The sequence below is a fragment of the Neolamprologus multifasciatus genome, chromosome 14 (genome assembly GCF_963576455.1).
Source record: "Neolamprologus multifasciatus chromosome 14, fNeoMul1.2, whole genome shotgun sequence".
Taxonomy (NCBI): Eukaryota; Metazoa; Chordata; class Actinopteri; order Cichliformes; family Cichlidae; genus Neolamprologus; species Neolamprologus multifasciatus.
In genome coordinates, this window is record NC_140452.1 from 40352780 (window position 1) to 40372002 (window position 19223).

Sequence of the window (19223 nt, forward strand, 5' to 3'; positions counted from 1 at the left end):
ATTATACAGGAGCATGTTTGTTTTTTATGAAAACTGCTGATCTCAGACCTGCACAGCTTCTGATTCCAACCCTGCATATCTGCAGTCAGCTGCATCAAGAACATGATATTTTCTCTGACAGCTTTAAACCCAATGTAAGAGTTCTCTCTGACTGTCTCCTTGGTGCATTTAAACCCCTGTTCCTCCCTGTCCTCGTCATCTGTTGTCTTCATCTCCATTATCAGTCATCATAATTTTACCATCTCTGTGCAAATCTGCAAATTTCTTTATTAAATCATATGATTCTTAAATTCATCAAGTCTCTCTGTGCCTGGGTCCTCATCACAAAACATGACATCACTGTTTTTTACATTTTAACACAATTTAATCCCCACATTTGTGAAAGAAAAGCAAAACACTTTTTTTGAGAAGTCTGTAACAAAACCATCAAATCTGAAAAAAACTTATTTAAGTGCTGCTAAAGACTACTACTGCAAAAGAAGAATGGATTGGAATAGAGCAGGGCGACATGACCAAAAATATTTAGTGAGTAGTGAGTAAAAAGTAAACTGAGTGCATTTTTTGGACAGAGATTCACTTTTAATATGTATGTATAATAAAATACAGATACATAAAAAATACACTCCAAAAATAGAAGAGTCCTTGAAATGTATAATTGTACAAAGTATTAATAAAGAAATTATAAAAATTAAGACACCGTGGTCTATGGTACAATGTATACAATGTATGAAAAGATCTTTACTGCAGATACTCCTATGGCTTTGCGGATTTTTTCTTTTATTTTAACCTATGTCGCCTCACCTTGAAGTTGGCAAATCTGTCTATTTGCATTTTGGTGGTCAAGTCTCTCAAGCATCTCTTTCTCAACTGACATCACAGCCAGGTGCTGGAGTCTGCTATGACCCATGGTCCTTCTCAGCCAGGTATGGAGCTGACACAAGACACTAAAACACCTCTCACAGCTACAGCTGCAAACTGGGATTGTTAGGGCAACCTGAATAACAGTTTTCAGCCTGGGGAAGATCTGATCATCCAGAATATTGTACAATGTTAACATATCTGGAATGGCACCAGCCTCACTCTTGAGCTTCAAAAAGTTTTTGGCAACCGTGACTTCCTCTAAATGAAGTTCAATATGGTAATGCAGTGCCAGGGCTGACAACCCAGTTTGTTTTGCAGATTCTGTACAGCAGCTTTAATATAGGGAGAACACAAATTCCAGATTTTATGAGTAAAATTTTTTTTTTTTTCTTTGTCAGTTTAACAGTTTCTGTTTTGCCTGTTAGTATTCCCTGTCTGTTTTCTTACCTGGTTCTTCCTGACCTCATACTTTCTCCTCTTTCCTCTCTCCCTCTTTGGACTGACAATCATACACAAATAGATTGTATTCAATTAGATTCAAATATTACATTAATATGAAAAAAATACTATTAATATCACTAATAAAAAAAAGTCCTCACTCGGTGTACTTTCAACCAAAAGGCAAATAACCAAACCACATGTACATCTAATAAAAGATATAAATATTGAAACACTGATCCAACATTATCCTTTATTGATGGGTCATTTGATCTTACACTTTTACCTGAATGTGGCTCCTTTTTTTGAAAAAACTTCCTTATATCCATTATGAGCCTGGCTGTTTCTCTGTACACACACACACACACACACACACACACACACACGCACGCACACACACAAACACACACACACACAAACACACACAAGGAGTTATAAGGTTAATGGGCATCCCGTCAGTTAGCTAGTTAGTACCTTGGGTTTAAATTTGGCACATGCACATATGACAAAACAACCAGCTTCTCTGTTTCCACTTCAAACAGGACAGTGGTAACAACAGCAGGTTACAGACAATTTTAAGTTTCAGACGTTAAATAGGCTGTATAAATTTCAATGGAGAAACAGGACGGTCAAATGTCGCTGATTTTACTACTGAGTAGGACAGATTGTAGGGTAGCAAACATAGTCGGAAAACACGTTTTCAACACAGCAGGTTACCTGGGTGTAATGTTTTACAGCTAAAACGAAACATGGTTGGACTCCTACCTAACCATATAGAGAGTAACTGAAGGTTAAATGCAGCTAACATGCCCTGTTTTAAGCCTGCACTCCCCTGTGTCACAGCCACAATCGCTCTGGCAGAAAGGGCGCTAAAGCCAGAGTAGAGTCGAGCTGGAAAAGACCATGCTTTTGGGGTTTTGTTGTTTTTGGGGTTTTTTGGGAGGGGGGGGGGGGGGGTTGAGACGTAAAATATTACATCTCAACCAAGTACTGTATGGGTTTTATATTTTTAGTAGTGTGTCACACAAAAAAGCAAATATTGTCAAAAAAAGTAAGAAAACATGCCTTTGATTCAATATCGGCTAAAAACAAAATGGGCTAAGCAGGCAGGTGTGAGCCTGGTTGCTGTAGTGACTGCACCCAATGGCTCCATACACACACACAAACACAGACATGCACCTCACTTCTGCTGCTTAAAATGAACAGAAACGTCAGCCTGAAACAAATCGAATTGAAATGAAAAGTACAAGTCATATTGACAAAATTCTTTCACTGTGAGTGGGAGCAATATCTAGTCTACTGAATTCTCAGTTTTCATGCCTGTGGAGTTTATTATATGGACGTGGTGACAGTGTAAAGACAGCCTGCTCTTCTGATTTTCAAACGAACCTTCTGAGCCATTTTAACATTAGAGTCTATGGAAGAGTTGGAGGGAGGAGGCTGTGCATTGGTGACATTTATGACAGAACCATAACACCTATTACAATAATAAACACATTGGATGAAAGAGGACGGCGATGGCTACGTTTTGAGGGTAAAATCATACCTGTAGAGCAAACACTGCGGACACAGCAGCAGTTTTAAGAAAAAATTTTAAGATTAATTTCCTCCCCTCCTCTCACTCTAGCAGTTGAGCTGTCTCACTCTAACGCCAACATTCCGTCCCATACACACCCATTATAAACTCTGAAACGGCTGAAAAAAAGGATGAAACTTAAACTGGAACTGAAGAAAAAGTATAATAGACATTGAAAAGATAAATACAAGTTGAATAGTTGAATGTCTTGTCTGCGTTTTAAAGTTTGAATGGTGGCTCTACGTCAATGTATGTGGAAGTAGTTAGAGTTGAAAGAGGAGTGAGTTGAAGGAGAATTTGAAGGGTCTCCCCATTGAAATACATGGGAAATTTTTGTTGAATAAAGTTGAATAAATTTAAAAATATAAATGTTAAAAATGAGAAAAATACAAGCAGTCATGTCCAAAAGAAGAGGAATCTAATGGTGTTTGAATGCTTTTATAGCATTCACACTAATTAAGAACAGAAGAGCAAAAAGGACACTTACCATAAGAGTCAAGAAAAACAGCATTAATGTTTTTCTTCTTCAAAGCCATTTGTGACATCACAGAATTGCCTTTGAAGACAGCTGTAGGGGGCGGAGTCAGGTTTCAAGAAAACCCACAAATGCACCCCATGTAGACAGAAACTGTAAGCACTACACTAGCTTTTTAGTTTGAGTTTCCATTTGGAACCCACATTACCTAGTTGAGTAGATAACTAGTTGCACTTGATAACTTTGCGCAAACAATATAAATACAAATTAAATACATTCATTTAAAAAAGGCTGCCACACTAGAATTACAGCATAAACAACTTGAAAAATTAAGAAAAAAAAAACGCCTCATAGCTGAGAAAAAGGAACAGCAGAAGACAATATCAGTTAAGGTGTGTAAACAACAAATGGATGATATTTCGAGGCTTAAACAGGAAGCCCGCGCCCATCTCTCAGAAATAGACCAAATAAGAAAACGTATGGCTCAATGTGAGATGAAGGCCGCAGGATCAGAGAAATATGAGAAAAAAATCCTGGACCTTCAAAAGAGATGCAAAGACCTGGAAAGGAAACATGCCACTGAAAAAAAGAGACGGGAGCAGAAAGAAAAAGATGTGGAATTTCTGTCTCGTCTTCAAGGAAAAGTCAATAGACTGAGCAAAGAAAATGAGGCCCTGAAGCAAGAATTAAAGCAGGTGACCACTGAAAAAAAACTAAAAGTAAAAGAACTGAAGGAAAAAGAAGAACAGATAAAAAATGAGCTTAGAGTCCAGGACCAGCTCAAAGAAGAGAGGGCCAACTTTGAAAAAACGACATCAGAATATCTTGTAGAGGCTAGCACGCTGTTTCAATGTAGAGACAGACTTAAAACAGTGGAGGCACAAGAAGAGAAATTAAAAGCTGAAATTAAAACATGGCAAAAAAAAGCAGAGGATTTTGAAGAGCAAAAGGACAGGCTCATTATGGAGAAAAACGCATTGATAATGAAAAATAATGAACTGTCAGATTTGCTTTTGGGAAAGGACTTGGATAATAAAAAACTAGTAAAACAGTTAAAAGAAAAACGAGAGGAAATAGAAAGTCAGACAAAGGAAGCCTCAAAGGAAGCCTCAAAGCAGCTTTCTAACATGCAACACCTGGAGAAAGTCCTGCAGATGAAAAATGAACAAATAGCCAAACTTGAAAGTGAGTGGCGGGAATCCTTCAAGAAAATGACATCCCAAGATCATGAGATTGTCAGTCTGAGAAATGCTCTGAAAGAAACAGAACACAGACTAAAAATACAGATGGCGCACGATGAGTTTTGGCCTCAGCATGAAAAACTTAATAAGGAGTTATCTGAGGCTAAGACCGTGATCAGTCAATCTAAGGACACCATAGAGTCACTGACAAAAGACGCAGAACAAAAGAATAGTGAACGAGAAATGATTCAAGCAGAGCTATCCAAGTATCAGACCAGGTATTTTGCTGTGAAAAATAAACTGGAGCTCATCAAACAAAAGCAGGCAGAAGCGCAGACGGCACAGGCCAAACAACTTGCCTGTGTTGACAAGGAGCGCAACGTAGTTAAGAAAAGGCTGGTCCAGATTTTGGCAGACAAAGAAAAGGTGGACAAAGAGCTCACACACTACAAAGAAATTGTGTTTCAGCAGCAACAAAACATAAAAGAGCTGGAAACTGAAATTCAAATGAGTTCAATTCAAAGACAAACAATTGAAGGACAAAAACAGGAAATTAACCGTCTGACGGAGCAGGTAAAGGACCTGCGTGAGGAGAATTCCTTAAAGGTTGCCATTGAGCTGGACAAATACGCTGCAAAAACGCAGGAAAAAATCTTCTCGCAGTGGCAAACAAACAGACTTAACGCTAAAAGAGAAATACACATGTCCAGTCACACATTAGTATTTGAACAGCACCGCCGGGACCGCCTGTTATGCAAATATAAACAGCTGGTCACAGAAAAGGACAAAGAAATTAAAGAACTACGGTCAACGCTGAATCAGGAGGCTGCACTTCAAAACAAAGATGCCATACAGAAACTCCACAGATGTGAGTGGGAAAATCGCGACCTCAAAAAGCAGTTAGTAACAACACAGCGAATCCTTTCTGTATATGAGGCTAAGAACAGCAGCCTTGTAGAAGAAAATAAACAACTGACACTTAAGGTGAGGGCAAAGCACACCCCGCTACCTCAGATTTCCACCAAGGCCAAGTCAAACTCTATGGCGAAATCATATGAGCAGTCTGAGGTTGGGCGCTCAACCAGATTCATCTCCAGCATTCCTCAAAAGACAGAAAAAAAGGTTTATTTCCTCCCTCCTCTCGTAGGCAAAACGTCGGCATTGCAGAATGTAAGCAGTAGACCCTCCAGATTAACCAACACACCCCCATAATTAAGTAACAGACCCCATCAGCCGGGTCATCATGTGACAGGTTGAAGGACTACTGCATATAAAACTGTTCAGTTAATACTAATTCATATCAGTTGATATAAGGACAAAATAAGGTAAATATGGTAAGAAAATGGTTAAGAGTTTATTATTTTTCACGTTATATTAATGGCTTTCATGTTATTTAAGAGAACTGCAATCTATACATCTCTGATCCGCTAGTAAGCTTTTTCTGGGATCGATTTGTAGTGTCTCTATTCTCCACTAGGGGGCTTTCGCGCGTTCTCCTCACTGCAATAAACGACTGCATGAGAGACGCAAGTTATAATCACTCTCGTGATTCTTTTCCCCCTGTTTTCAGGGGTGTAACATTTGGAGGCACCGCTGGGATAGCTGCTTAGATGTCCGGTGTCCACAATCTGCACGTTGCAGTCCAAGCCAGCTAAATCCCCCCACTACAACCCAGGCAGACTGCAGTGAGGAAAGTGTTGCTGTCGAGGCGAACTGGTAGCTGTGTTTTAGCGCATGTTTCCTGAGGCCAGCCAGAGATCATCAGGGGCTGCAAAAACAACTCAGCTCAGCGTCACCTGTACATGCAAAATTCTTCCTGCCTACAGCCACAATGTCTTCGGTGGAAGAGCTGCAAGAAGAGGTTGTGCGTGAAATGCACACTGTCCAAAGATCAACTAGTGTCAATCTGCGAGTTCCTTGGCATTGCAGAGAAAATAGATGTTAGCAGAAAAACACGACTGTCACTGCTAACACACATCCAAATACACATTGAGAGAGAAGATATAACAGTACTTGAGGATGAAGGAATGTCAGAACTGTTGTTGCTTAATGATAAGATTGCTGAAGTAATGAAAGAGACGATTATTGAGACTGAACCAAATGCAAATGAAGGGGGTGATTCAGGGCACAGAGAGCAACCAAACACTGCAACCACACTGGTAACAGAGACAGCTAATGCAGTTAACACAGCGGTTATTTCTCACTCCCAAGGTAATCGTTTTGTCCCTAACTCATCTGTGTCAAGTACCCCCCAACGACCAAGCCCTTACTGGCAGAAAGATTTCAAAATATCAGGCCAGATTGGCGAACAAGGTCAAAAAGATAAACTGACATTTTCCAGTCTTGCTCACCAGATCGAAAATGGACTGAGCAGAGGCTACTCAGAGCTTGACATTGTAGATGCTGTCATCAGAGCTATCTTGCCAGGTCTACAACTACGCAGCTATTTGGAGGGAAAAGCTCAACTCACCCTTCCGACTCTACGCCGCATACTGCGCTCCCATTTCCAGGAGAAGAGCGCCACCGAACTGTATAAACAACTTGCCTCTGAGGTACAGACCCCAAAAGAGACTGCCCAAAGCTTCCTGATGAGAGTTTTAGATCTAAAGCAGAAAGTCTTATTTGCTTCCCAAGAATCCGAGTCAGGACTCAAATACGGCCCAGCTTTAGTCCAGCGTATGTGTTTGCACACCGTACTCACAGGCTTCCAGAGTGACAGTGTCAGGATAGATATGCAGCCACTCCTGTTAGACTCTAAGACACCTGATGAACTCCTGTTAGAGAGGTTAAATATGGCTTGTGCCAATGAGGCAGAAAGGAAAAACAAGAAGAGATGTTTAGCATCACAGACTGCTACAAGTGTGAGTGCAGTGCAGTCAGATGATGTGTCACCGGCTAAGAACCCTGTGAAAGAAGTTAAAGCTAAGATACCACCCGAGCTTTTAACTGAGTTAGCGGAGCTTAAGACGGGTGTAGCCTCCCTGAAAGGTCTCAGTGCAGAGATAGCTCAGATTAAAGAGACTCTACAGCAGCCGGTGCCTGGTCCTCAGTCATATGCCCCACCACCAGTTATGCAGTATGATAGGGACCAGCAGTATTATAGCTTCCAGGGCCCCCGTCAAAGACCACCACCCCCTCAGTATCCTGTACAGCACTTCACAGGTAGTCCAGCCCGCCGTGAGAGGAGGTGCCACATCTGCCAGCAGAATGGAGTCAACGAGCGCTGCACCCACTGCTACCTCTGTGGGAGTAGAGAACACTTTCAGGCTGGATGTAGAAGCAGAGGTATGAGACCATATAAAGAGAAACATTTAAACCAGCAATGGTTACCACCGAGGGACGAGTGTTAACCATGCCCATCATCCACAAGTCCCAACATTGCTCCAACTGTAAACAAGAAAAGTCAGGCATGAGACAGTGTTCAGCATGTAAAAACCCACTTTATTGTTCAAGAACATGCCCGAAACAACACTGGAGACAACATAAGAGACAATGCACTGGCTTAAAGACTAACAAAGACAATGAGACTGTTCAGGTACCACTGCCGTCAGCTCATGTAAACACCCCTCACAAAGTCACATCTCTGGTGGGCAGGCAATGTCTGGTTGAGTGTTTCCTGGACGGCAACAGACTTCAAGCTCTATGGGACTCAGGCTCACAGGTATCAATCATCGATGAGAAGTGGAAAAAGGACTATCTGCCACACACAGAGCTGAGAGATGTAGCAGATATTATGGACACATCTGAACTCACCCTGACCACAGCAAATGGGACCAACATGCCATATCTTGGGTGGGTTGAGACAACCTTCCAACTTGTTTCCGGAACTGAACAAACTGAGAAATTGACCATCCCCATGTTGGTAATGAAAGGTTTTCAGCTCACATGCCCTATTATAGGCTACAATGTAATTGAATACATTGTGAATAAGACTGACCAAGCTAAACTGTACAGCACAGTGAGAAAAGCATTTCCCAGCCTCAAAAGACACAAGGTGAAAGCTTTTATACAGGCTGTTAGTGCAGATGCAGTTGACGAGTACAAAGTGATGACAAAGAAAGACTGTATTACTGTACCTAAAAAAAGCCACATGCATGTTGAGGGTTGTATAGCAGCAGGGCCATTTAAACAAGACATGGTCATGATATTTGAGCCAGACTTAAACCCCCAGTGGCCAGACAATGACACTTTGGTTAAAGTTAAGAAGGGTACTTTACCCGTCATAACACTAGGTGTCTCTAACCCAACTGACCATGAAATTGTCATTCCAGGCCGTACATTAGTTGGCTCGGTTCAGACTATTACAGCTGTTTTACCTGCCCAGGTGTTTGAAAAAGCCACATCTGTAGCTACTCTTAACCAGACAAATACACAAGGCCAGTGTAGCGCTAGTGAAGAGTGGGACCCACCTGTAGATCTTAGCCACCTGGGTGAAGAGCAGAGAGTTTTAGCGAAACAGATGCTCAGAGAGGAATGCCAGTCTTTCTCTAAAACAGACAATGATATAGGCTGTATTGAAAAACTGAAAATGACCATATCACTCAAAGACAACGAACCAGTCAAACGCACATACCTGTCTGTGCCACGGCCGCTCTACCAAGAGATGAAAAGTTGCCTGCATGATTTGATAGCACAAGGCTGGGTCAGGAAGTCAGACTCGTCATACTCCTCACCAGTCGTATGTGTTAGAAAAAAAGATGGTACTCTAAGACTGTGCATAGACTACAGAGACCTGAATCAGAAAACCCATCCTGATCGCCAGCCCATCCCACGCGTCCAGGATATTGTGGACAGTTTGGGTGGAAACTCCTGGTTTTCGCTTCTAGATCAGGGGAAAGCGTACCACCGGGGGTTCATGTCAGAAGAAAGTCGTCCACTCACTGCTTTTGTGACCCCCTGGGGATTATATGAGTGGATTCGCATCCCCTTTGGACTTATGAATGCCCCTGCAGCATTTCAGCGCTGTATGGAAGAGTGCCTGGATGGACTGCGCAAAAACATCTGCATCCCCTATCTGGATGACACATTACTTTACAGCAAAACGTTCAAAGATCACTTGGAGGACGTGAGAAAAGTGCTCCAGAGATTGAGAGGCTTTGGTATAAAGCTTAAGCCAAGTAAGTGTGACATGTTTAAGTCTGAGGTGCGCTATTTGGGCAGAATAGTGTCTGCAGAGGGCAGTAAAGTGGATCCTGCAGACTTTGAAGCAGTCAAAGCACTCACAGGTATAAAACCACAAAATGTTGGTCAGCTCAGAAAAATGTTAGGCCTTCTCTCCTACTACAGACAATACATAAAAGACTTCTCCAGAAAAGCAGGTTGTTTGTATGAACTGTTAAAAGCTGACAAAACCACAGAGAACTCAGACACCACAAAAGGGCCAAGGGCAAGACCAAAGAGAGCCAGTCAAGTTGTGCCCTCCTCAAAACAAATCGTGTGGACTGGCCAGCATCAAAGCTTGAAGAACTAATAGACTGTTTGCTCCACCCACCAGTGCTGGGGTTCCCAGATTTCACACAGCCGTTCATCGTACACACAGACGCCTCACACAAAGGGCTAGGCGCAGTGTTATACCAGAGACAAGATGGTAAGCTGCGAGTTATTGCTTATGGCTCCCGTACTCTAACAGTGGCTGAAAAAAACTACCACTTCCATGCAGGAAAACTAGAATTTTTAGCACTGAAGTAGGCTATCACTGACAAATTCAGAGACTATTTGTACTATGCCCCAACATTTACTGTCTATAGCAACAACAACCCGCTAACGTACATTCTGTCAACAGCCAAACTGAATGCCACCACATCAAGATGGGTTGCTGAGCTCGCTGATTTTCACTTAACCATTAAGTACAAACCAGGGAAGGAAAACAGTGATGCAGATGCTTTATCAAGAATGCCACTTGATGTAGAAACCTTAATGAGAGACTGCTCTGAGGAAGTGCCACCAGACACTATCGCAGCTGCTATCCAGGCCATTGAGGTAAATGGCCTGCATTTGTATAGCGCTTTTCTAGTCCTTAAGGACTCCAAAGCGCTTTACACTACATTCAGTCATTCACCCATTCACACACTCACACACTGGCAAGCTACATTGTAGCCACAGCTACCCTGGGGCGCACTGACAGAGGCGAGGCTGCCGGACACAGGCGCCACCACCACCAGTAGGCAAATATGGGGTTAGTATCTTGCCCAAGTATATTTGGCATGCAGCCAGGAGGCACCCTGGGATCGAACCACCGACCTTCTGATTAGTGGCTGACCTGCTCTGCCACCTGAGCTACAGCCACCCACAGGTACAGAAAGACACACCTGCCGCATGGACACTCTCAGCTGCAGCAATGTCAGTCACAGCAGAAGGTGAGCCAGCAGAAGCAACATTCACACCCATACCAAAAGAACAGCTTAATGAAGCACAAAAGTCTGATCCTGTTATAAGCCCTGTATTACAGTGTAAACAGACAGATTCAAAACCACTGCCCAAAGAGCTAAGAACATTTGACCCTAAGACAAAATGCTTGTTCAGAGAGTGGGGCAAGTTAAGACTAGATAACAATGGCATCTTGTACAGACTGACTTCTGCCCGGAAACAGCTAGTCCTGCCAGATCAGTTCAAAAAGACTGTACTTGAAGAGCTGCACAATAATATGGGCCATCAAGGTGTTGATTGCACAGTGTCTTTGATACGTGAACGCTTCTTTTGGCCACACATGCAGGCAGACATCGAGCATTATGTGACCAACGTTTGTTCCTGTGTAAAGCAGAAAAAGCCCAGCCATGAAACAAGAGCTCCTTTAACAAACATTGTAACTACACAGCCCTTTGAGCTGGTGTGTATAGACTTTCTCCATGTTGAAAAATGCAAAGGCGGTTATGAATATAATCTAGTGATAACTGACCACTTCACACGTTTTGCCCAAGCCTATGCCACCACCTCAAAGTCAGGCAAAACTGCTGCAAACCTGCTGGGGCGATCGTGGCTCAAGAGTTGGGAGTTCGCCTTGTAATCGGAAGGTTGCCGGTTCGAGCCCCGGCTCGGACAGTCTCGGTCGTTGTGTCCTTGGGCAAGACACTTCACCTACCGCCTACTGGTGTTGGCCAGAAGGGCCGATGGCGCGATATGGCAGCCTCGCTTCTGTCAGTCTGCCCCAGGGCAGCTGTGGCTACAACTGTAGCTTGCCTCCACCAGTGTGTGAATGTGAGAGTGAATGGGTGGATGACTGGACGTGTAAAGCGCTTTGGGGTCCCTAGGCGGGACTAGTAAAAGCGCTATACAAATACAGGCCATTTACCGTTTACCATTTACCAAACCTGATATTCAATGACTATGCCCTAAAGTTTGGCTTCCCCTGTCGCATTCACCATGACCAAGGAGGTGAATTTGAAAATCAGCTATTCAGTCAGCTCAAGAAACTATGTGGCATGGCCGGTTCTAGGACAACACCCTATCACCCAATGGGGAAAGGTGAAGTTGAACGTATGAACAGGACATTGTTGCAAATGCTTAGAACGCTAACTGAAACACAAAAGTCAAACTGGAAGGAATCTATCAACAAGCTAATGTATGCATATAACTGCACACGTTGTGAAGTCACTGGCTACTCCCCATTTTACCTACTGTTTGGACGGTTGAAGCTGCTGAAAAGGGCAAAAGACACTACGACACAAAAGTAAGGAGTTCTGTGTTACAACCTGGCGAGAGAGTTCTGGTCAAAAACCTGACACCTAGAGGAGGCCCAGGGAAACTGAGAGACAATTCGGAGGACACTGTTCACACAGTAGTCAGACAAATGGGGCCTGACCTCCCTATCTATGAGGTAAGACCGGAGAGAGGCAGAGGGCGCTCTAGAGTGCTTCACAGAAACTTACTTATGTCATGTGACCACTTACTAGGGATGGGTACCGACACAAACGGTAGTAACCAGACCGAAAAGCAGCGCACATTTCGGTGTTTTATTTCGGTGCTTTTTTTTTTCCTGAGCTGTGATACACTTTAGATTCTAGCCAATCATTTTACGTTTCCGAGGATAGTAGGCGGGCCCAGGTACATACGTTCTTTTAGAGCAGAGCTACAGATTAAAAATGCCCAAGTCTGGCTGTACTTCACAGCAAAATATGCAAACTAAGCAGCCTGCAACAAGTGCTTTAAGCTGATATTGTGATACTGTGCAAAGGAGGTAACACCTCAAAACCGATGAAACACCTGGTAACGCATAGCGGGTTTTTTTAAAAGCCGAGAAATGCGCCGTATTTGATAGCTTGCTGCGAGACCTCACACCGTGCACATCTACTGTGGGTGTAGCCGTAGCCCTGCCAGTGTAGCAGAAATGATGACGGATAATGATGGCAGCAGCAGCCGTTCTTCTCTGCGTGAGTAGCTTAATGTTGTTCGTGTGTAATTTACATTGAGTAGGCTAACCACGTTATTACATTAATGCATGTAAGGTGAACTAGCAAACATCATCATAGCTACATGCGGCTGTCTTCTTGTTTGATGGCAGATGCTCCCTTCACCCTGGCCAAAAAGGTTAAAATGCCCAAAGAAAAAGTGGAAAACAGTTAAACATGAGAGGTTTTTGGACAAAGTTAGTGTTTTTTCCATTGTTTAAGCACTGCTTCCAGCCAAGAATAATACCATATATGCCCCATAGCTGCAGAAAAGGCTAACATTGTTATCTTTTTACAAAAAAAACAGCTGAACATGAGAGGTTTTTGGACCAATTTTGTGTTCTCCATTCTTTAAGCACCGGTTTGAGCACCGTTTAAGCACCGGCACCGTTTCAAAAGTACCGGTTTGGCACCGGTATCGGATAAAACCTAAACGATACCCATCCCTACCACTTACCTTTTGAAAAAGTGCCTGAAAAAGATAATCGTACAAGACATGAACAGAAAAAGACTGATAAACCCGCCGCTGTTGTGCCAGACTCTGATGATGAGGGCAGTGTTGATGAATACCGCTGTCATTACGCACCACCTCAACCTGCGTCCCAGCCATCAGAACAAGAACTTCTCACAGCAACATCTCAGCCCGCAGCTTCAGTCCCTGCTCTTGCACCAAGACCAAAGCCTCTTGCTGGAGACCATCTGGAGGCGCCTGACCCAGCTGTCGTGGAGACAACTTGTGAGGAGGCAGAGCCCACTGCAGGTGACATACCTGCCCCTCCTCCACCTGTTGTACTCGAGAGGCTTGAGGAGGAGACACCTCAGCGGCCACAGCGAGAGAGACACCCGCCAAGATGGATGACGTATGACCAACTGGGCACCCCATCTTGCTACAGTGTTCAGCCAGCACCGCAACTGCTTCCTGTGTACCCGGGCCTGGTTCCATGGTTTCCAGCTGTGCAGTCATACTGCACCCAGCCCATTGGAGTGTATGGAATCCAGCAAATGTAGGTTAACACTTTTTCACTGATGACTTGAGAACTGTACTTACAGACTGTCATCAAGAAAAAGACATGATCCCCATCTGTGGATTATAACCATAGACAATAGACTTTGTGAAGACTCACATATGGACTGGTTATAGACTTTGTCTTCAGTCACCAGTGATGGACTGTGGTGAAACAGGTGTTAAACCCACAGAATTGAGGACATTGGTTCACTCTACTGTTGATGTCCTGACTACAAGAGAATATAGACTTGTTGGTATAATGTCGGGACGACATGTTTCTTTCAAACAAGCATGGAATGAATTTGAAACACTCATTCCTTTTCATACATTGAAAGAAATAATCAGTTTTTAGACTGGTCAACAAACATAAATGGACTTTTTCTAAAATAAAACTCAATCACTAAGGGATATGGTTAAAAACAATACTAAAAATACACTGAGGCAATTACATCTCTAACCCAGGAGGGCCTGTATTTCCCTTAACACCAAAAATAGTAGACAACAATAAATAATAACATCTGTTTGCTGTGAGGAAGTGACATGAACACATTCCATCTGTGTCACTACCTCACCCCCAACCAGTCGCGGCAGATGACTGCCCCTTTCTGAGCCTGGTTCTGCCGGAGGTCTCTGCCTGTTAACAGGCAGTTTTTCCTCCCCACTGTCGCCAAGTGCTTGCTCATAGGGGGTCCTCGGATTGTTGGGGTTTCTGTAATATTGTAGGGTCTTTACCTTACAATATAAAGTGCCTTGAAGCAGCTTCTTGTGAACTGGCACTATGCAAATAAAAAATTATTGGACTGAACTGATTTTCCTTTTGTTTATTAAGTCTGAGTGGTTGTATTTTAGCACTTTTGATCTACTTCTATACATTGTATTCATTCCTTGAAACGAAGTAATAATTTGAAACTTTCCACTGTGATTCTAAAACCTTAGCAGAGAGCAGAGGCAGGAAGTACCAAAGTAAAAATACTTAGTTGCTGTATTTAAGTTAATTTTCAGGTATCTGTATTTTCAGAATCAGAATACTTTACTCAGAATACAAAATATTTTTATACTTACAGTATACTTAAATATAGTATACAAGTATAAAGTAAAGTAAAGTATAAAATATTCTTGTGTCCGAAGCTGGGGGTGGGGGGTAATCTAACGATCGTGATTTAAAAAATGTAGTGAGTAGAAAGTACAGGCACTCAGAAGTAAAAGTAAAAAGTGGGCACAAGATAGTAGTGAAGTAAAGTACAGATAACTGGAAATTCTACTTCAGTTACAAAATATTTCTACTTTGTTACTTTCCATCTCTGATACCAACAATAAATCATATTTCAATGCAAAATGTGGTTTAGAGACTATTTTTTGTCATGTCACCCACAGAAGCCCTTAATCCAGCTTCCTTACTTAAACCAGGGCCAGGAAGGAAACATATCCGTGTTTCTCTGCCATGCAGCACGATAAAAAGTAGAAGTTTAAAAATGATACACTTGAGCGGCTTCCACTGTATCTATGCAGGTCACCTGTTTCTACCTACTGTGGCGGTGACGTGTCTCCGCCTACTGTGGAGCTCCACAGAGGCTGCACCACAGCACAGGAACTCAGAAGTTTGTTTGTTTTAAAAAATATCATTAATGAACAATAGCAAAACAAACAGGCAAGTAAGTTGCAGTTTTCATCAAATAAAATCATGTGTAAAAAAAGTTATAAACTACCAGAAAGCAGGAATTTGTCTCAAATTAAATTTAAATGGTCAGGTAATGCAACTAAAGTAAGGGCCTTCCTATCACTTGCAAGCTTTAGTAATTTACTCAAGAATGGAGATTTATTAAGCAATCAGTTTTCCACTGTTTGGTTTTAAAATATCTACATTTGTGGATACAGTATTCCCTGACAACAACAGAGTTGTAATAACAGTCCAGACAAATATCCCATACTTGACTGCTTTATTGAATCCCAGTGGACTGTAACTAGCTCCACCTATGATTTCATTACGACTGGAGTAATTAAAAATAAATATAAAGCAGAAGATCCAGACTTTCAATATCATCTTCACTGAATACTCAGGTGGTCGTATCCAAGTTAAACCAACTTAAAACTGAAAGATTCTTTTGTTGGTAAATTTCTGAATTTCATCTCTTTCACTTTGGAAGCAGAGGAAGTGAAATATGCTTACTCCTTGTTATCTGAACCTCCTCAGCCTCAAATTCCTTAAAAAAAAAAAAAAAAGAGTTCCTTTTTAGTGAGTGATATTCAGTGTTGGTAAATGGTAAATGGCTTGTATTTGTATAGCGCTTTTACTAGTCCCACCTAGGGACCCCAAAGCGCTTTACACACCCAGTCATCCACCCATTCACACACACATTCACACACTGGTGGAGGCAAGCTACAGTTTGCTGTCAGTCTGCCCCAGGGCAGACTGACGAAGCGAGGCTGGCGCCTCGCGCCTCGCGATATGGCATCGATGGCGCGATGCCATATCGCGCCATCGGGCCGATGGCGCGATACCACTTCTGGCCAACACCAGTAGGCGGTAGGTGAAGTGTCTTGCCCAAGGACACAACGACCGAGACTGTCCGAGCCGGGGCTCGAACCGGCAACCTTCCGATTACAAGGCGAACTCCCAACTCTTGAGCCACGATCGCCCCAGGGTAAGTTACTTTAAAACAGTAACTTAGTTACATTACTAGTTACTTCTATCAAAAGTAACTCAGTTACTTCAAGTTACTCGTTACTTTCAAAGTAACTAGTTACTAGGGAAAGTAACTTTGGTTTTACTCAGAATTCTCTTGTTAATGTGTTGCTTCCATAACTTTGCCAGTCTTCTAGCTTGCTTACTTGCCACAAGTGCACTGTGCCACCTACCAATAGAAAGGAAAAGATAATGTGCATATTTCCACGAGAGAAATCCCACGCCTGGACTGTCATTGACTGCTGCCATGATTCTAGCCTACGTCACAGCGTCATGTGCGCCTTTTACATCCAACACAAAAACTGCAGTCGTGGTGCTTTGATTGTACTCAGAACTCGGAAATTCTGCCTTCTGAATAGGAAGATGTAGGCAACACCAGACTGCAGATGAGCTGCATACAGGGCTGGACTGGGACAGAAAATTGGCCCGGGCATTTTGACTAGAGACTGGCCCACCATTATAGGAAAAATGAATTTATGACATGAAAATGAATGAAAACAAACGCTGTTGTGACAGTGATGTACACTGTCTTGATGGTATATATGCATCAATCTATCAATCGTTTGTTGTAAGATTCAGATAATTATTTTTTAAAAGCTAGATATTTTAAATGAGAATAAGAAAGAAAAGTATTTCCTTGTGCCCACCTATCCCTGTTAATGCCCTACCTGGCCCCCCTGGCAAAAACTTTGCTAGATCCGCCCCTGCACAGTTACCAGCTGTCAGCTACATAAAAAAAAGAATCCTGGTGTTATTTGTCTCTCAGAAACAGTTCATAACTTCCCTTCAACTCATTCATGTCACCTAAAAGGTAAACCTGTTTCTCCATTGTTGGGTTGGGCTCTTGAATAAAACTCCCCGCTCAAGCGATAACGTGGAGTAACAACCATCTTTATTTTAGCTTACTCTCCTGCTAAATACATACCACCATTTCCTGACTAGATGGTAAGTACTGCCGCCTAGTGGCGCATGATGTACATCAATATAGATTACACCACATCCCCCTTACTGAAGTTAGGCTGCTACATTCTTTTGCTCTTCAAACAAAACATAACTGCATAATATTTTTTTTTCAATACAGACATACCCCAGCATTTCAGGAAACATAAACTTGGTATTTTCTTAAACACTTTCTTTTCTCTTGTAACATATGTCCAACCATTTTACCTTTTAAACATGCTATTCTCAAAACCACAACTTAGCATTTGAAATACAACTTTCCCCTTTCCAAACAATTAGCTTCACAGATCAAGTCTTTTCGGTTTAATCACTTCCCTACCAGACCGGGTTCTAACCACACCTGGTGTATGTGGTGCGCTTGGCTCAGAAACAGTCTCTGTAGGAGTGGACTGGATCTGTTTTGCTTCGGTTTGAGTCTCTGTTTGCGGGATCGGCACAAGATGACTGCGGTTCCTTCTGATTGTCCCTTGGGGTCCACTGATGATGTATGATCGTGGAGTTGGGTGGACTGATGTCACTGTGCCCTGTGCTTTTGCATCCGTGATCCAGACTGGTTGCCCTGGCAACAATTTATCCAGTTCTCTTGTTCTATGTCTTTTGTTAAAACATTCGGTTTGTCTCAGCCTTTTCTCTCTCTCTGCACGACAAATCTGCTGAAAATCAGGCAGACAGGGCTGTAAGGTTTCAGGAAGCATTGGCAAGGTAGTACGAAGCCTGCGCCCCATGAGAAGTTGAGCCGGGCTGTAGCCATTCGCCAGTGCTGTTGTTCTGTATGCCAGCAATGCCTTGTATGGATCGCTAGCTTTTTTGAGGAGATTCTTGATGGTCTGGACGCCCCTCTCCGCCTCGCCGTTGCTCTGCGGGTACCTGGGACTACTGGTGACATGCTCAAAACAGTAGTCCTTTGCAAAGTCTCTCATTTCTTGACATGCAAATTGTGGGCCATTATCAGTAATCAATGCTTCAGGTATTCCATGGCGTGCAAACATTGACTTTAAATGCACAATCACATTGGCTGAACGAGTTGGGCTGAGTTGAGCAATCTCGACATATCTCGAGAAATAATCTACTACCAACTAGAGATGGCACGATACCACTTTTTTGTGTCCGATACCGATACCGATATCATAAATTTGGATATCTGCCGATACCGATATGAATCCGATATAGTGTGTTTTTTAATCAACAAAAATGTTTTTTTAATATCTTGCTGCTTTTTGTATAAGTTCATACTCAAGTTAAAAAACAACAACAACACTAAAGCTATTCTGTTATACCTGTATGTAAAAAAACAACAACACTGCACCCAAAATATTTCATAGATCAGCAACACTGATCAATCTAATAAAGTTAAACCTGCACCATCCTTCCTATTCTGGTATTTTAAAGAGTACTTAGCAGAAATATTAAGCAACCTAACTAATAGGGTTGCAAACTCCCAGCAAAAGAAAATAGGGAACCACCCTCTTCCTCATGGTGCTTAATCAATGTAATCAACTTTAATTTGATGCAGGGTGAAAAAAATTCACAGAAATAAATTATTTTTCAAGAATAATTAAATAGAGTCAACATCTTTCTTCAACAGAATTGCAGAATTCACAGATGGTACTTTCCCAAAGGAAAAAGTACTACAGCTTACTAGGGTATATTAGACTTAAC

At 42.4% G+C, this 19223-nt stretch overlaps 1 protein-coding gene and 1 long non-coding RNA gene across 3 annotated transcripts; one reads left to right on the plus strand and one right to left on the minus strand.

Annotated features, from left to right (window-relative positions):
• Positions 1-2248: 2248 nt before the first annotated feature.
• LOC146504678 (uncharacterized) lies at positions 2249-11489 on the plus strand. Of its 2 annotated transcripts, none has more exons than XM_085184752.1 (2): positions 2249-10510; positions 10824-11489. In XM_085184752.1, exon 1 carries the CDS (start codon positions 3758-3760, stop codon positions 5741-5743), a length of 1986 nt encoding a protein of 661 aa, XP_085040878.1. In that variant the 5' UTR covers positions 2249-3757; the 3' UTR covers positions 5744-10510; positions 10824-11489. The 2 variants fall into 2 exon arrangements, with proteins under 2 accessions (XP_085040878.1, XP_085040879.1); XM_085184753.1 differs by having other exon boundaries at positions 5744-10510.
• Positions 2264-16339, minus strand: LOC146504679 (uncharacterized). Its single transcript, XR_014877953.1, has 2 exons — positions 11839-16339; positions 2264-11489 (listed from the first exon to the last, which is right to left on the minus strand). It is a non-coding gene; the product is annotated as an uncharacterized LOC146504679 (long non-coding RNA).
• Positions 16340-19223: the final 2884 nt, after the last annotated feature.